Here is a 19,061-nt window from a genome sequence, read left to right as displayed (position 1 = left end):
CAAGAAATTTCATAATCCAGGAAGCTGACAGAGAAGAACCTGCTGCTGCTCTCAGTTACACGCAGCACCCAATGTGCAATGGGACAAGGTGGCTGCAATTCCCCATTCCTAAACAAATGCTGCATCAGCGCATTGCAGAGTCAAACCTCTCGTGTAAGAAATATGAATGCATTGTCTACACGAGGCTGCACACGAGCAAGGCAGCAGCTCAGCCCCCCTTCAAACCAGGATAAACCGCACCAGAGCAAGTCTCGGTTTGCACCTGTGTTACATCAGCATCACTGCCCGGAGTGCAGCCCCCACCCCAGTGCAGATGAGGCCTAAAGGCTGTCTCTATTGCAGGGCTTGCACTGACAGGATTGAATTATACAATTGCAAACTCCTAAAGCAAAGCCGACTGCACGGAAGGACAGATACCAGCAAAGCTGAAACTGATCCCCATGCATCTGTATTAGGGTTTGTTATGTTTTAACTAGATAGATATCTAAAATCTGTTTCCTCAAATGGATACAATTGTCTAATATAAACCCAGTGTCTTGTCTCTAGCCCTGCCAGCTGAGAAGAGCAGATGCAAAGCAGTCTCTGCACTCAGCATGAAACAATAGTTCAAGGAGAGGTGTGAATGGCTCCCATTCAGCAAAGAGAGGTGTGAATGAAAGTGATTAAAAAGGCCATGCTGTTAACTATTTCTCCCCTGTTTTGTAGAAACCCTGTTGCTGAGCACAGAGAGTGTCACTTCTTAGCAAGGGCAGCTGCTGGAGAAGGAGCACTTCAACCCACACCATATTTAAAGTCCTTGCCGCCTCTGATCAAATGGCGGAGTGAAAGCGGCCAGGCTTCTGCTTCCTTGTGCGGAAAGTCCAAGCTTTCACCGACTCGGTGAAACAAACAACTCAAATTAGGAGCGGTCAGTATAGAATTCTGAGCACACCAAAAATCCGGACACACAGTCAAATCAACTAAATGTAACACAACATTCAGGGTTTGGCTACACTTGCAGCTGTACAGTGCTGGGAGTTACAGCTGTCTTCGTACAGCTGTGTAGGGAAAGCGCTGCAATGTGGCCACACTGACAGCTACCAGCACTGCAGTATGGCCACATTTGCAGCGGTGATGGGAGTGGTGCATTATGGGCAGCTATCCCAGCGTTCAAGTGGCTGCAACGTGCTTTTCAAAAGAGGGGGCTGGGGTGGAGTGTGACAGGGAGCGTGGGGGAGACAGAGAGAGTGGATTTTTGAAGCTGACACTGTGGGTATGGCTACACTTGACATTTCAAAGCGCTGCGCCAGGGCTGGAAGAGACCTTAGCACTGGGAGAGAGCTCTCCCAGCGCTGCACGTTAACCACATCCCTTACGGGTGTAGCTTGCAGCACTGGGAGCCGCGTTCCCAGTGCTGCGGCACTGATTACACTGAGGCTTTACAGCGCTGTATCTTGCAGCGCTCAGGGGGGTGTTTTTTCACACCCCTGAGCACGAAAGTTGCAGTGCTGTAGAGCGCCAGTGTAGCCATGGCCTCAGTCAGCTCCCTGCCTTGCAAATTCCGACCCCTTCCCCCACCCCTCTCTCATTCACTCTTAAATGCAAGATAAGCAGCTGCTCCCAAGGACTCCCCCCCCCCTTGCTGTTTCTCTCCTCAAGCAAACATAAGCTGTGGACATTCCCTGCCTGCCTCTGCTCGAGCAAACAATTACTGTGTGTGTTTTTTAGATAAGCAGCTCCGGGAGCCCCGCGTTCACAACAAAACAAAGAGTTCTTTAGTTAAAAGCATTATGGGAAAATTCCGGAGGTCAGTTACAGTGTAGTAAGATTAATCACTGTTTACACTGGCACTCCAGCGCTGCAGCACCAGCGCTGTTCTCTTTATTCCTCTCGTCGAGGTGGAGTACAACCAGCGCTGTATCCAGGGAGATACAGCACTGTATGTGCCTTGCCAGTGTGGACGGGGAGTAAGTTACAGCACTGTAAAGCCACCACCAGCGCTGTAACTCTCCAGCGTAGCCAAGCCCTCAGTAACACAAGGGATCCTGCACTGACTGGAGGCGACTCCAGAGGTGGGGGAAAACAGCACAGGCTTCTAGGGGCAGTGTCATGTACGGGGACCTGGGATACACTGGTGTATTTCCACTGAAACCAGCTTCAATCCAGATTCACACCGGTGTCTCCAAAATCAGCCTGATGTCCTTTGACCTGACGCCAAACTCCCCAGCTCCTAACCTGGCAGTTTGCCCTGTCACTGATGACAGTTGCTTACAAATCATTACTTCGCACATCTGACTCTGCCATGCCACCCTTGTCTGCACCCGGCATGATTTTACTCCCCTTTCCCACCATTCAGTCCAATCCACCACATAGGTGCCGACTCCATGGGTGCTCCAGGGCTGGAGCACACACAGGGAAAAATTAGTGGGTGCTCTGCACCCATCAGCAGCTAAGCTCCCCTCACCCTCTGCCCCACCTCCTTCTGCTCCCCTGAGCATGCCACATCCCTGCTCCTGCCCCTGCCTCCCAGCATTTCCCACCCAGCCACCGCCAAACAGCTGGGGGGGTGGGGCAGGGGGAGGAGCAGAAACTTGGCACACTCAGGGAGGAGGTTAGGCCATGGCAGGGATTTGGGGAAGGGGTTGGAATGGGGGCGGGAAGAGGTGGTGCAGGGGCGGGGCCTCATGGAAGGGGTGGAGTGGGTGAGGCCGAGGGGGCGGGGTCAAGCACCCACGGGAAAGAAGGGAAGTCGGTGCCTATGATCCACCACGCCCCAACCGTGGGCCCCCTGCCACATCCGCTTTCTCCCCCCAGCTCTCACACTTCTGGGTGTCTCTGGAAAATCCAAGGCACACACCCATTTCCTCTACTATAGAGGTGTCCTCTTCTCCTCCAGCTCTGCACCCTGCTTTACTGCTAGAATTCACTTCTCTCCCCTGGTTGCCTGTTAGGGCCGAGGTCCCCAAAGCACGCTTGGGAGCAGAGCAAGCTGTTCTAGGTGGCACTAGACATCTAGCACTAGCTGACATGAAAGGATGCCCGGCACCTCTGGAAATCAGGCCCAAGGGGGTTCAAGCTGGGCTTCCAAAATCAGCAGCCGCTTTGAAAGCAGGGCTGGGAGCCTGTGGCTCTAGAGAGCCAATGCACTGCAGTCTGGAGGCTGCAGAGACAGGTTCCAATAGCAGATTTGGGAAGTGTGAATGCCACATACACTGGCATTAATGGCGGTTAGTGCTGATAGATCCTCGCAGTAGGACCGGCGCTGAGCATTTTATGGAGCACTACACCCGTTATGCACTGGGCAGCACCCATCTCACTGCACCTTCCAGCCACCTGGGAGAACCGGCCATAGGGGTCAGGTTGGACGGCTAGGATACGGAACATACGACCATCACTAACTCTCCCACAGAGGGTAGAGAATGGATTGAACTGCTGGCTCGATCTCCACTGGCACAAAGAGGCCAGCTTGTTCCAAGGGGTGGTTCTCTAACCTGTCGTTCCCACACAGCACAACCTTGCGCTTCAACTCAACCAGAGCTCCTTGTCCACCCTGACCTGTGACCCTCGTGTATTACTGCCCCAGGCAGCCGGAGACATGAAGTGCGTTAGCATAGACTGCACTGAGCAAAGCCTACAAAGCTCCAGCTGGCCAGACACATGCACGCAGAGCCGACTGCTCCAGCATCGCCTCCTCATAGACCAGCTCCTAGGGCTGGAGAGACAGGCCTGCTGGAGGTCAGCAGCAACTGAACACAGATTACTGAGCCAACACAAACCTCTGTTCCAGAATCAGGGATGAAACTTTTAATGGTGACCGTTTTCCCCGGAGCTGGGAAGGGGGATTCACGGAGGCCCTGCATGAAGGGGTAAATGACGGCCATGGAGATCTGCCGCCTCTTCTCCACTTCATCGAGGATCTACAGGAAGGAGAGACCTGTCAGCCACAGCAAGGCAATGAATTCCCTTATTACCCCCCTCCCTCCAGCACCACAGCAGTGACTCAGTTGCTTCCTCACCGAGGAACAGCAGCTAGCACCAGCCTCAGCACCACAGTCCTCACCCTCGGACAGGTGGCCTTCACTGCCATGGCATCACTGCTTGCTCTCCCAGGCAGATGTCCTTCCCTGCACCAAGTTGCAGATCAGGCAGAACAAGACAGGGATCTGCAGCTGCACGAGTCCTGGGCCAGGCATGCAAGCTGGGTTAGTGTTTGCCTGTGAGAATTGGCGTTCTTACCTTGGAGAACAATCCGAAGCAGCCCAGGCAGCTGATGATGCAGAAGACCTCTGGGAAACGAGGGCCCCGGCCAACAGGCTGAAAGAAGGATCAGCACCCAAAGGGTTAACTGTATGCTACAATCTCTAATCCCTTCTATCAGGTGCACAGTGATAGCCCCCATGCCACCCCAATAATTATGGGGACTGCCACTAAGGGTGGGGCCATGGCCTGTCCGAGGAATGCAAAGTCAGACCTCAGCAAAGATAGGAGCCCTCCATGGCTTGGCCTTGCTGCATCCCAGAGACCTGGTTAATGATACCAGCTCAGCTGGTCCTCACCAGCTACTTAACTAAATACAAGTCAGGAAACTTGCAGAACAAGCTGAAAAAGCAAGGGAGGGAGGGGAGACTGGTACCAGCCCTGTTCCTCTCCAAACTCAGCTGCAGGAGATGCCCCACCCCAGAAGCAGATGCATGTACACATTCTCTGAGGCAAAGGGAAGGTGCCTAGGACCCCCGCTGGCCAACAGACCTCCAGAAAAAGACTCTGCAGACCAACTAGAGGAATAATTGAGGCTGCTGCCCAGCACACTGCTGGAATCCCTGGGCAGGGGTGGAGGTGTGGCAAGTCTGTGTGGGGGGCACAGGGTAACAGTAGAGACCATGGAACAGAGTATGTGTCAGGAAGGGAAGTGAGGGATTAAACTGGTGGCTAGCTAAGCACGGCAGGTTTGGGAGAGATGGGTTCACAGGCTCATGGGGTTGGGGAGGGGGGATAAAGCTGCAATCAGGAGACACTGAGGCAGAGTCTGTGCTGAGCTGCCACCCTCCATCCACACCACCTCTGGAAAGCGTCACTTACACACACACCCCAACATCTGCCTCCCCAGCCCCGAGGGCAGGCAGGCAGCGGTGCGGCTCAGGAGGGATTCAGACTCCCTTCCTAGGGTGGAATTCGGGACCAGGGCGGAGTCTGGTTCAGGAATTGCTGTGCAGAGACGAAGGATGCGTCGCTTGGCAAAGACCTCGGCTTGTTTGGGGGAAGTGCTAGCACAGACTTGTCTGAACTCAATGCACACAGAGGCTTTGGCATGCCAAGACAGTGAGGCCTGTCAGGCAGCTAAGCGGGCTTGTCTCCCCAGCTGACACGTTATGTATTCCCTGCTGGGGGCATCTTTAGGGTTATTTCAAGAGAACCAAATAGGCAACGATTTCAGCGCAGCACAATTCCCAGCACACACCGATCTCTGCTATCACATCATGTCGGGCCTTGAATAGAACAAACAGCAAACAGGGTCTTGGTGCTGGGTAGAGGCAGGACCTCAATTCCTGGCCTGCAGGATTGTGCTTCAGCATCTAAGCACCAAATTAAAATAAGCTGGTGTGTTCCTAGCCTTTAAGGGCTTGAAGAAAAGCTTGAAAACGAACTAAGTGTCACCAAAACTCTGCAGCTTTCCTGAGCCTGCAGACAACCAAAGGCACTACTAGCCTCCCACTCTCTGCCAGTCACACCAATAGTTGAGCCTCCTGAGGGCTGTAACAAACTGGGCTAATACTGGTTGTGGGGCTCGGTGGTGTGTGGTGGCTTGTGAAATACAGGAGATCAGACTAGATTGACCTGAGGGTCCCTTCTGGCCTAGAACGCTATGGGCAGATCTACACTTAAAATGCTGCATTGGCGCAGCTGCGCTGCTGTAGCGCGTCTGGTAAAGACGCTCAAATCCGACAGGAGAGAGTTCTCTCGTCGACTGAATTATTCCACCTCTGTGGGAGGCTGTCCAGCTGGCACAGCGCTGTCTACACTGGTGCTTAAGTCAGTGTAACTTACATCGCTCAGGGGTGTGGATTACTCTCAATGAATACTGCATGCAGGTGTGCAGGCATCTCAAAAAAATACTGCATGCATTTCAAAAAAGATATATTGGAATTGAAAAAGGTTCAGAAAACAGCTTCCGTATGAGGAGAAATTAATAAAACTGGGACTTTTCAGCTTGGAAAAGAGGAGACTAAGGGGGATATGACAGATCTATAAAATTGTAACTGGTGTGGAGAAAGTAAATAAGGAAGTGTTATTTACTCCTTCTCATAACACAAGACCTAGGGGTCATCAAATGAAATTAATAGGGAGCAGGTTTAAAACAAACAAACAAAAAAGAGGTATTTGTTCACACAACCTGTGGAACTCCTTGCCAGAGGATGTTGTGAAGGCCAAGACCATAGTAGGGTTCAAAAAAGAGCTAGATAAGTTCATGGAGGATAGGTCCATCCATGGCTATTAGCCAGGATGGAGTCCCTAGCCATTGTTTGCCAGAAGCTGGGAATGGCCAACAGGGGATGGATCACTTGATGATGACCTGTTCTGTTCATTCCCCCTGGGGCACCTGGCATTGGCCACCGTTGGAAGACAGGACACTGGGCTAGATTGACCTTTGGTCTGACCCAGTGTAGTCGTTCTTATGTTCTAAACCTTCCAGATAAATCAAGCTGATCTGAAAGTGCCACCAAATTTCAACCAGAGGCTGAAGAATCTTGTGATCTCCACACAGAATTTTGGTGACTCTTGCCTGGGACAACACAGGGCCTTGACTATAGGTGACCAACACCACGATACACAGTTCAGAGGCCCTGGTAACAGTCTTCCACCACAGTCGAACTGGGCTGGAGTCAAACCAGCACCCGAGAGGTAACCATCCATATCTCATCGTCCTGCCTTTGAGCCAGTCAGGCCCTCAAAGGTGGCCACGAAAGAGTGCAGCAGTTTCATCATACTAGATGTGAGTACCAAGGTCCCACCAGCCCTCTTCTTTCTCCTGCCTCTGCACATTTCCCCCACCCTCATCCTGCACCTGTCGCTGGTTACCCTTCACCACACACACACATACACACCCATCCCCGATCACCTCTCTGTCTGGTGTCAGGCCGTGCCTGCAGCTGCAGCAGGGCTGGGCACAAGCATTTCCCCTGAGAGCTGACTGCAGAGTGAGTCTCCTGTAAGTGGTTCCCTGGGGCTAGCCCAGCTCGGCTTGCTCTCCTGACACTGCCCAGGGTGGTGGTGATGCACTGCAGCCAAGCTGGCTGCTCAGGGCGCTAAGGGCCCGCATGAGACCAGATTATTTAAAGCGAGGGATACTCACCAGCAGCCGCCGGCAGTAGCCAATCTTTCTGCTGCCATCAACGTTGGTCAGGACAAACGAAAAGGTTTCACTGAAAGACAAGGAGAGACGTGTTTCCACTGCTCTGCTAAGGGTCGAGATGCAAGAGCTGCAGGAGCTTAGCTGAGAGCCACTGAGCGACGGGGCAAAAGAGGGCGGGGAGAGACTCACCAGCACTGCTCAAGATGGCAGCCTAGCCCACGACCCTGCCAGTGACTGACCCTCCCAACAGCTGGATCCTCCACTTAATTACCAGTCAGGTCCATTGACTTAGACTGTCGGCCCCCTGGGGCAGGCACAAGGGGGCTTGGCCCGTGATTGGGGCTTTGAAGTGCTATGGGCTGGCAGTGTGGTTAGTGGACAGAGCCTCGTATGGGGACTCAGGAGAGCTGGGTTCTATTCCCAGCTCTGCCACCAGCCTGCTGGGTGACCTTGGGCAAGTCATGACCCTGCTCTGGGCCTCAGTTTCCCCATCTGTAAAATGGAGCTAATGACACCGACCTGCTTTGCAAAGTGCTTGGAGATCTCCTGATAAGAGCTAGGCATAATTCTTATCACAATAAATAACAACTATCAAGAGGAACAAATAAACAGACCACTAAACTTCTAGAGGAGAGACGCTCAGCCGTGAGTAACAAGCAGCGTGGGATGATGAAGCACTAACCCTGGCCAGATAAACTGCAATGGCTAAGAGCCAATAATGTGAAACCTCAGCCAGGAGTGGTTTGATTTTGCAGAAGCCAGGCAGGGAAATTCTCCCTATTCAAGCAGCTCACTGGATGCCTGTGACATCCAGGCAGTAGGAAGGAGCACGAGGACACGCCTTCCCTTCCCCGCTCCCTGCCCACGGGCCCCTGCCTGGTCCCTTAGCCCATATTAATCAGGGAGTGTCATAAACAGATAGTTAAGGGTTAATAGAACAGGAGTACTTCATGTCTCTTTTGCCTGTAAAGGGTTAACAAGTTCAGTGAGCCTGGCTGTCACCTGACCAGAGGGCCAATCAGGGGACAGGATACTTTCAAATCTTGAGGGAGGGAAGTTTTTGTGTGTGCTATTAGTGTTTGGTTATTCTCTCTGAGTTCGGAGAGTGACCAGACGTGCAACCAGGTTTCTCTCCAATCTCTCTTATATATTCAAAATAGTAAGTACTAGGTAGCTAAGGCGAGTTAGGCTTATGGTTGTTTTCTTTATTTGCAAATGTGTATTTGGCTGGAAGGAGTTCAAATTTGTATTTTGCTGAAAGGATTTTAATTTGTACTTGTATACTTAGGCTGGGAGGGTATTCCCAGTGTCTATAGCTGAAAGACCCTGTAACATATTCCATCTTAAATTTACAAAGATAATTTTTACTGTTTTTTCTTTCTTTAATTAAAAGTTTTTCTTGTTTAAGAACCTGATTGTTTTTTTTTATTCTGGTGAGATCCCAGGGGACTGGGTCTGGATTCACTAGGGAATTGGTGGGGAGAAAGGAGGGAAGGGGGAGAGAGAGGTTATTTTCTCTCTGTGTTAGGATTACTTTCTCTCTCAGGGAGAGTCTGGGAGGGGGAGAGAGAAGGAGGGGGGAAGGTGCATTTTCCTCTCTGTTTTGAGATTCAAGGAGTTTGAATCACAGTGATCTTCCAGGGTAACCCAGGGAGGGGAAGCCTGGGAGAGGCAACGGTGAGGGAAAGGGTTTACTTTCCTTGTGTTAAGATCCAGAGCTACAAGTACTAAGCTGGTAATTGAGCTTAGAGGAATTCATGCTGGTACCCCATCTTTTGGACGCTAAGGTTCAGAGTGGAGAGTTGTACCATGACAGGGAGTCACCTGGTGTATTCCGTGAGCGGGGCCCAGTGATTGCCGTCGGGGAAGCAGAAGAGGGGGATGGCTTGCAGCAGCCTCTCTTCCTCCTCCTTCTGACCCCGCAGTAAGTTCTCGCGCTGAAATGAAAATTATACAAGAAGTAAAATCACAATAAAAGAGGATCCAGCCCCGGCCGCTGCACAAGAGAAACACATCTGGACTCTTTAGCTGGGCTCTGTGTGGGTCAGGGCTGCGGTGCATCGGGAGAGCAGAGCAGGGCCCCAGGACTGGAAGAGCAGGTCATTACCCAGTCCGTGGTCCAACAGTTGACTGGTTCCTGATCTCCCTAGACTGCCTCCAGGGTGGACAGGAGGATTCCCCAGTCTAGCATGCCCACCGCTCCCTGGGGGGAGCATAGGCTTTGAGCAAGAAGGGCAGCATAGCTGTTGGGAGCAACAAGACCAGACTCAAGACTCAGCTGTATTAATGCAGCCCAAAATAAAGCTTTTCAAGCTGAAAAGGAGGCACCATGACCATGAACAGAGGTGCATTCTGGAATTGGGCTGACCCTCCCAAGGGAAGGCAAGAGCCATTCTCCTCCTTTCGCCAAAAAGGGATCAATTTCCTGAAATTTCACATGCTACATCTCGCCCCCAGGGAGGATTCTGCTAGGTGATGTGGGGTGGGTGGGACAGAAGAAAAGAGTTTGTGGCTCTGATTGAGAGAGCCTGTGCTCAGCCTCCTTTGCACTTCCCATATTCTGGCCCCTCAGGGATTCAGTTTGTCCCCCCAGACTAAGTTAAAATGGCCTCAGGCTGCTATAATCTATGCTCAGGCTGCCCAGAGCCCTGATGATTTAGAGGTGACTTCTAATAAATACGTGCACATTCTGTAACCAGGACAGGGCTCCTCACCTTTGGGAACTGGTAGATTATCTTGGGTTCATAATCACTCCCTGATTTCTTCTTTAGGGAGACCACAACGAGGTATTCAAAGAAGAACTGTCCTGGTGAGTAGCAGAAGGGGCTTCGCTCTCCTGGCCTCCTTGCAGATTCAGATTTGCTTTCATCATGGGATGCGTCCTGATTTACATCTGTAACCCAAAAGTTATGGTGCATGGTGATGTGGCAGACAGTGGGGTTGCCTTTTGTAGTGAACCAGAACGCAGTTGGCTCAGAGAGCAGGGGGTAATGCACCAGGACCTGCACCAGAAATGGAGAAGAGAGGCAACCAAACAAGGAAACAGACTGTGGGCTTGTCTATACTGGGGTGTTAATTCAGATTAAGGCAGTGTGCAAATGTAAACCAGGAATAGCTATTATGCTTAACTCCTTGTATTCAGGATCTTACTCTGGAATAGAAGAATTTTATTCAAAATGAGCTTAGTCCACTTCCAAACTGGATTAAACTAATTCCAAATAGGAACGTCCAGAGGCCCCTTTGCACCCGTAAGACACTGTGTTCGCACAGGAAGCAGCTTTCATCCTAATGCAACGTACACCAACTCCTATAATGTATTCATCCCATGATGCACTTGGCCACCTCCATTATCATTTTGGATGGTGCCATTAACTTTCAAGTTCAATTGCCTGCTGCACAGGTGACAGGAGAAAAGAGAAGTCCCCTGTTCAGACATGAAAGGAACAGACAAGGGCTGCTGCTGCTGCAAAAAGAGCTAATACCAACAGGGGAGAACAGGAAGGGCTTTTACAAATTTGCCAAGGGAAAAAGGAAATCCTAGCAGGTGTGAAAATTGCCCTGCAGTTTCCGGAGAGAAGGAAGTTAAAAACAGTTGCAGTATCGAGCCATGTGGGTTATTTCTTAAGGTTACATGAGTCACTCTCACATTGTAACCTAGAAACTTGGGCTCTCCAGGTCACTCAGTCGCTGCTTGTTTAACTTCTACACTTTGCCCTGAAGGAGTACAGAGCAGGCTGACTGAGCCAGGGAAGGGAGGCCAAGCACCTCCTGGCACCAACACAGCAGAGCCAGTAGGTACGAAGTCCATCAGAGACCCCGCCCATCAGCAAAGGCAGTATTTTAAAGCCACAAATGTGCAGGGTGTCCCCCCGCGAGGAATCCAGATGTCACTTATCTGGAGCGTAGGAGTTTTGTATTAACGCTGTTTTCTCCGTTCAGTGTCACGAAGAACAGCCTTTGCTATTGCAAAACAGAAAGCCTGGAATAGCCAATGGTCTCCCATCCCGGTACTAACCCAGTCCAGACCTGCCTAGCACTTTATACCAAGCCCAGCCAGGCCCCTTCAGACCCGCAAGACAATGTGTGCGCACACAAAGCAGGTGTCCTTTCAATGCAATGAGCACCAACTCCTTTAACCTCTTCATCCCAGGATGTACGTGGCTGTTATAATTTGGATTGTGCCATTAACTTTCGAGTTTTATTGCCTGCAGAGCAGGTGACAAGCGGCTACAATAGAGGGTTATCAGAGTGGGGCAGGGTTGCTCATCCCAAGTACAAGGCTCAACAGAACAGAAATAATAGCCACAAGTTGCATCATGCAGGGGTGGAGGTATGCAGAGGATCAGCAAAGCACATGGGGCAAATGCACTTTAGGGCACCAAGAAATCATGAAATGATGGGGCCGTATTTACTGCAGTCTATCTGTTCTGCACTGCACACTCTGGGAGGAATTGTCATTCCAGACCATGTACTAGGCTGCTTTGCTCCTCTGGCACAGAGTGCCCCTAAAGCTGGTACAGCCAGACCTGGGAGGGGGAAACATCCGGGAGCATACAGCAGGTGCAACAGCTCCTACATCACCCCCCTGCCCTGTGGTTGGCATAAGGAGAGGGGGCTCCCCTACACTCTGGCTACTGGAAGTTAATGTAAGCCTGGTGCACAGCTGACCCATGATCTCAAGGATAAAACTTCCCACAGCCTCCATTGGCCTGGAGCGGCAAACCGCGGCCAGTGGGAGCTGTGATCCGCCGAACCTGCAGACGCTGCAGGTAAACAAACCATCCCAGCCCGCCAGCAGCTTTCCCTGGCAGGCCGTGGGCCAAAGGTTGTGGATCCCTGCAATAACCTATAACAACAAACCTTAAGGGAAAGTAACATTTTATGAACTTTCATATACTTTTTACAACTGAGATTGCAACTAGGGTAAATTGGTAGGCCCAATTATCACAACAGGCATTAACAAGTGTGACATTTCTAGATCTACTCGCCCATTCTTGTGTCTTCTTGGAATCCTCAGCTTTGTCTTCAATGACCTGAGAACGTTCTTGGGGGAATGAGGGGAACGACTGCTAGAGATGAATAATAGTGCACAGTTGGGAGGTGTACTCCCTCCAGGGGCCACATCTCAGCTGAGTTACAACCTCCATGGCCAGTGTCTATACCCATCATGGAGCAAATGAACAACAGCTCTGCCAGTACGCCAGGGTCCCGTGTTGTCTCATACCCTTCTAATGTAGGACTGCCAGTTCTGATCCAAACTGACATCCGTAGAGTTGGGCAGATGGGAGCCTTGGATGCAGCCAGTATAGTGACACCCAGGCCTGATGTCTGCCCCTTTCACAGCACTCCGACAGCAAGGGATGAATATGAGGCAGGTTTAGAGAAGAGCCTCTCTGCCCTGCGTTCTCGCTGGTAGCATCCATCTTATTTTAAGCAAGCATCACATCCCTACTTGTACAAAGCAGCTTTAGGGCAACCTTGGACTCCAAATGTGAGGCCATCATTCCAAAGACGCATTGTTCCCCCAGCTCTGGCCCAGATGAAGTAGAGGTGGAATCTTTTGATCTAATGGAGGCTCTCTTCCTCTCTGACCAGCTATAGGTGCGAGGACTGGGTGCATGGTGAGGCACCCTGAAGCCCTTTCTCCTCTGCCCAGAGCACAAGGTCTTGGCTGCCACCCTCTCCCTCTGCCCAAGCTTTGGGGATGGGCTCTCAGAACGGTGAGGGGTGTCTAATGGGCCAGTTACAACCACCTTCCTCTTCTCCAGTGAGAGGGAGCCCAAAGGTGCAGTGCCATCCTTGTAGCCTGGCATCAGTCTTTTACTGCTCACACGCTGGGCACGCACTCCAAAGAGGGCCGTGTGCATTCCTTATTGGGCGCTCAGACCTGATATTGTCAGTAACACACTGGGGCCTGTTCCAAACCCCACATTAGCCCAGTCCCCCGATTGTCCCAGGCACAGCCAGGGCCTCCGCGCAGGGAAGTCCAGCATCAGCAGCAAGTCAGCTTTGAAACAGGTTTCTCCCTCCCTTCCCTCCTCCTTCCCTTCTCACCCTGCCCACTCTTGTTCCTTGTGATCTTGACTTGGTCCCTGGGATCCTCCCAGAGCCCAGCTGTTTGGCTGCCTTTATTACCTATCTCCTCTTGTCCTGTGCTGCACGTGCCCATTGCGAACGTCCCCTCCGCTCTGTTCTCCGATCGCTGCACCTGCATTCTCCGGCGTACATGGCACCGACACGGAGCAGATTGCGTGGGGGAAGGGAGAGGACCTCTTCGGGCAACAGCCTCATCCCTTTGCTTCTTTAGTTCCAGTCAGTGAAAGATGCTGAGAACAGGCAGCCTTTCCTTATTCTCAGAACAGGTGCAACTCAGGCAGCAGCCCCACAACTATCCCAACTCCAACCCACCCCCCAATGCCTCCTGCCAGCTGCGACTAGGGGTAGGAGGATCCCCTCCAAAAAGGGAGGGGAGATCTGTTTCCAAATTGACATCACCTGCTCTGAGGTTTTGCACCATGGTCTTCCCAAACCCATTCAATGCAAAGGGAAGCTCACTCGGGAGACAAATCCTCACACAGGGAAGCTGACACGCGAGAGGAAAAAATCAAACCAGTGTGACGGATGAGCAGACGCACAGGGGAAGCAGAATGTCCCTGCATTGGCCCTGCAGTGCAAATATCAAACCTGTTTGCCTTAGGCAGTGGGCCAGACGGATACCAGCAGCACCAGGAGTAATACACTCGCACCCCAGTGCTGTAGGACAGGCCTGCACACCCGCTAGGTGGGCGTGGAAGGCACAGCTGCTGAGCGACTTTACCATGGAGCAGAACTGCAATTAGATGCTGCTGCTCCATCCTCGGAAAGGAGCAGCAGGGACACGCCTGCTAGGCACCTAGATGATGCGTGTCCTTTACGGGAAGACAATAGATTTGCCGGGTGCAGAGTGGAGCCAGGCTCCTCCTGGATGGTACCGATGTTCCTCTCAGAGTACTGATGGAAGCTGGGACAGCAGCCTGGTCAGGCATAACTGCGAGCACTGGAAGTGGAGGAAAATTTCCATGCCAGTGTACAGCAGCTGCGGGAGGGAGCTGCCATGGTCAAAAGGTTGCACTTCCTATTGGAGTGCACCTTCCCTGTGGTAAGGTCACCCTCAGCCAAGCAGCAGGCTGCAGCTAAAAGTAGGTTCTGGTTTCTACCCTACTGACCGAATTCAAGTATTATCCTCTGATTTCCAGTAATATAGCTGCCACCTGGGAAGAGACAGCCTGATTAGGCCCCACCCAGCCCATGTCCGAGGAGCCAATGCAGGAATGCTTATGGCTAAGTGTCCTCGCTAACGCTTTGCCTGGTCTAACCTTAAAATACACTCCAGCTACAGCACTTCTAATATTGGCAGGACCAAGACGCCACCTGTCTGAATCTCTCCACCAGCTACCAAGTGACCAAGCACTAATAATTGGTTCCCTTCTGAAATCCTGACACCCCTAACTGGAAATAGCACCAGCTGCACTTTTAGAGCCCATCCGCTTGCAAATGCAGCTGAGATTTTAGGGGGAGAATCATCTTAACGGGTTACAAGTAGCACTGTGTCCACACAGCAGCTTGGCAGTCATAAAAGCCACCTGAGCTTATTCATACATTCCACGCCAGCTGGGTTTGTGTCAGTGCATGCTGGGAAAATCTGGGCATCTATCCCATAGTGCCTCAGTAGGAGATGAGAGTGCCCAGAGGACTTACACTCTAGGACATCCTACCATACAGAGAGATGGGAGGAAGGAAACTGGGCCAAACTGGTTACACAGGTCAACCAATGGGCCCCGTGCGTGCTGAATAAGAAGTGTGCCATGAACTCCAGCAAGGGACACATGGCTATTGCCATGGTGGTAATCTGGCGGGGTGGTGGGAAAGAAGTGGAGACTGGCAATGGGCACCATTACCAGAGCTAGAGAGACTGGCTACAAATCTATTGTGGGGACCTTGATCTCCAAAGCACTTTCAGAAAGACAAACCAATCCACTCAGAAGTAGGGTGACCATACGTCCCCCTTTGGCTGGGACAGTCCCTTTTTTAAACCCTGTCCCGCCAACCTGACTTTGGCAAGAGCAAATGGGACAAATGCCCAGTTTTGCCCCCAAAGTGGGGTGTAACCCTGAGTGGGGCACAGAGAAATGTGCGGGAGGTAATGCCAGCATGAGGGGAGGGAGGGTGGGCTTGGGTGAGTGGCTCCGGCCAGGCCAGCTCCACATGGGCAGAGGTGGGGGCAGTGGCCCCGAGTTAGTAGGCGGCTTGGGCTTGTCCCACCTGGGCCTGGGAGGTGAGCAGCATGGGCCAGCTGCACATGGACAGGGGGTGGAGGGGGAGGAGCAGCTCAGGCCAGCCCCGCATGGAGGCGGGGTGCGTTCGAGGTAGCCCCATGCTGTGTCCCATTTTTCCTTTTGGGAAATATGGTCACCCTACTCAGAAGCCATGGAACAGGGCTCTGACTCAGGAAGGGAAGGTCTCGGCTTCTGCAACAAACATTTAGTGCTGCTGCTACATCTCCTTGTTCACCCAACATTCTGCCCACGCCCCAGCAACTCCCAGAAGCTGCCCTGCTGGATTTGGGTCTGAGGTGGCTGGCGAGGGGAGTTCATGCTGATCGTGCATCATCCAGAACTGGTCCCCATCAGTTTGTGAAGTGGGGGGCAGGTTTTTCATTACTGAGGTGGGAGTGGTTCTGATGGATCTCTCCATCAATGATGATATGAAAGCAGGGGAGGGAACAGGCCTGGCTGGTGAAGACTGGGTATGAGGAGGGTGTGTGGGGGGAGACAGGTAGGTGAGTAGTGTGACCATCTCAGGGAGAGGGAACTGGGCTCCAGACTCCATCCCACTAAGGGAAGTCTGTCTGTTTGGCTGGGTGAGCAGGTACTGGGAGCAAACAGCTGCAGCTGATTTCCACCTCTTTCTCCTGGTACAGCATGGCATGACCCTCAGGGGAGAGGGTGTGGGAGGAAGATGCCCCTGAGGCCCAATCGACACTGAAATTGCCCTGATTTCACTAAACTGGTTTCTGAACTGAGCGAGTTAAGCTCAATGTAATTTCTCTGCATAGATAAGCCCAGCACACACTCCCATCAGGCTCCCGCCAGCATGGCATGGGGGGGTACAGAAGGGACACTTTCTGCCTTGTCTGCATGAGATCAGAACTGGGAATAATTACTAGGCTCACTCCGGCTCAGCAAGGCGGTTCCTGCTGTGATAACATCAGCCCCTTAAGCACAGAATTACCTTAATATTTTACTATTTGCATAAAATGTTCCATTTCTCTTAGCACTTTTTGCGGTGCAGCAGAATTTTGTTTCATGCTCTGTTTGCAACGTGCATACACCCAGCTGCCCTAGCGGAGAGGAAATGGGTTTTCTACAGCTCTACCAACACTTGACAAGGATCAAAAAAAACAAATGCAGCCTACCTCAGAAGAGCCGAAGGGCTTGCCGCTCCAGTGCCCGCAGAGCATTAGAACGATAGGCATGCAGATTCCAGGCAAGGCGGCCCCTGGGGTCCACTACTCCCTGGGCGCCACATGGCAAACACCAGATGAGAAAACCAGATGGGGCGACCGTCAGCTTTGCCTCCACTCCTATCAGTCATGGCATTTGAATTCGGGCAGCACAGAGCCCGAGGTATCTGGGACACTAAAAACACCCTGTAAAATGGTCTCTCTTGTTGCCCGATCCAGAGACCAGTGACTATTTCAAGGTACATTATCTTGCAAGCCATCTCCCAGTTTTCAAATGATGGTCAGAATGTTTTCCCAGCTAATTTTAGGGTCCACCATCTTGAGGACTGATAGATCCAGGCCAAGATAGGGCCAGGAGTTAGGGCTAGGACTTAGGAGACTCACTCAGTTAAATTCGTCCTGTGTGGCTGTATTGCTCGGTGCCTCAGTTTCCCACTTGTAAATCGAGGAGAGTGGCACAGCCCTATCTCACCGAACAAATACAAGACAGACTGGGCCAGGCTGGGATTCTCTAGTAACTAGGGCATGTAAGAACCACACATTTGAATGCTATACCCTGTTTAATAGCTTGTCCTAGCAGCATTTCCAGGGTGTAAAACTAGAATGTCCATTGCCCCTGCATCCTGGGCAGCCACTTGCACCAGTGCGGAGAGGTGTGAATCGGGGAGGTGGGGCTCTGCAGGGGTGCGAATGACCGCAGCAGGTCAGGCCAGGGAGACTTGGCGAGGGGGGTGGGAGTTCCTGTGAGCTCTCCACCCAAATCGTGCTGGGCTGGGGGCAAAGAGGCAGCAGGTGCGCGGACAGGCAGGATTCAAAGCGGGTTGGGCAGAGGGAGCCCCCGTAAAGCCCCTTCGCAGCGGCACAGTCACAGCGGGAGTGGGCCCGATCCTGCCTTCCGAGCTCTGCCTGGCTCAGGGCCAGAGCTGCACCTGGGCTGCTTTCCCGCGCCGGCCTCGGGAATCTCAGGCTGCTGCCCCCGCAGGAAAGTCCCGGATCCGCCTTCCCGCACAGCTACGAGTCCCAAGCCAAGCGCCTGGGGGGCAGGGAGACCCGGCGGGGGGGAAGGGCAGCAATGGGGCAGAGAGATCCGGCCGGCGGGGGGAAGAGAGGCACAGTGGGGGGCAGGGAGACCCGGAGGCGGGGGCGGGCAGCAATGGGGCAGGGAGACCCGGCCGGGGGGTGGGGGAGGAGCGCAGCCATGTGTCAGGGAGACCCGGCGCAGGGGGGGGGGCAGCAATGGGTCAGGGAGACCCGGAGGCGGGGGGTGGGTGGGAAGCCATGGGGCAGGGAGACCCGGCCGGCGAGGGGAGCGCAGCGGGGGGCAGGAAGACCCGGCCGGGATGGTGGGGGGAATGGGACAGGGAGACGCGGGGGGGAGCAGCAATGGCGCAGGGAGACCCGGCGGGGGGCAGGGGCAGCAGTGGCTCCGGAGTGAGGCCAGAGGCAGGACGCGGAGTCCCATCGCCCGCGGTGGGGCTGGGCTCGGGGGGTCCCCCCGCCCCGCTCACCTCTTCGAGCCGATCTGCGCCGCACGCTGTTTCGGAAGAAGCTGACGATCCCCGTCCCGGCCATGCCGGCTCCGCTAACTCCCCTCGGAGCCGCTGTGACCCTGAGCGCGGCGCCCGGCCGGCGGGTCCCTCTGCAGCCCGGAGCGGGCACCGCGCTTCCGCCTTCGCTCCCGCCGCCGCTTTCGCTTTCGGGAGGGGGGAGCCCTGCACACCTGCGGGGGGGGGGCTGATGGGAGGGGCCCTGCACACCTGCGGGGGCTGACGGGTGGGGAGCTGCATACCTGGGGAGAGGAGAGCACTGCACACTTGGAGGGGCTGACGGGAGGGGAGATGCACACCTGAGGGGGGGACGGGAGGGGAGCTGCATACCTGGGGAGAGGAGAGCACTGCACACTTGGAGGGGCTGACGGGAGGGGAGATGCACACCTGAGGGGGGGACGGGAGGGGAGCTGCATACCTGGGGAGAGGAGAGCACTGCACACTTGGAGGGGCTGACGGGAGGGGAGATGCACACCTGAGGGGGGCTGACGGGAGGGGAGCTGCATACCTGGGGAGAGGAGAGCACTGCACACCTGGGGGAGCTAACGGGAGGGGAGTTGCACACCTAGGGAGCTGACGGGAGGGGGGTGCTGAACATGTGGGAGAGCCCTGATAGGGGGTGAGGAGCTGCATACCTGGGGATGAGGGGAGGGCTCTGAACCAAGTCATTGGGGAGCTGGCT

At 53.4% G+C, this 19,061-nt stretch overlaps 1 protein-coding gene across 1 annotated transcript in view; it reads right to left on the bottom strand.

Annotated features, from left to right (window-relative positions):
* DENND2D (DENN domain containing 2D) overlaps positions 1-18,480 on the bottom strand; it is a 30,378-nt gene extending 11,898 nt beyond the window's left edge. The window contains exons 1-6 of the mRNA XM_030561148.1: positions 18,341-18,480; positions 10,045-10,223; positions 9,155-9,267; positions 7,331-7,400; positions 4,216-4,293; positions 3,756-3,896 (exon numbers count right to left, since the gene is read on the bottom strand). Coding sequence (XP_030417008.1) covers positions 3,756-3,896; positions 4,216-4,293; positions 7,331-7,400; positions 9,155-9,267; positions 10,045-10,223; positions 18,341-18,404 — 645 coding nt within the window. The 5' untranslated portion in view covers positions 18,405-18,480. The remainder of the gene's footprint in view (positions 1-3,755; positions 3,897-4,215; positions 4,294-7,330; positions 7,401-9,154; positions 9,268-10,044; positions 10,224-18,340) is intronic.
* Positions 18,481-19,061: the final 581 nt, after the last annotated feature.

This window comes from Gopherus evgoodei, chromosome 4 (assembly GCF_007399415.2).
Source record: "Gopherus evgoodei ecotype Sinaloan lineage chromosome 4, rGopEvg1_v1.p, whole genome shotgun sequence".
Classification (NCBI taxonomy): domain Eukaryota; kingdom Metazoa; phylum Chordata; order Testudines; family Testudinidae; genus Gopherus; species Gopherus evgoodei.
The sequence above is the reverse complement of the archived record's forward strand: the minus strand, read 5'-3'. Positions and strand labels throughout refer to the sequence as shown.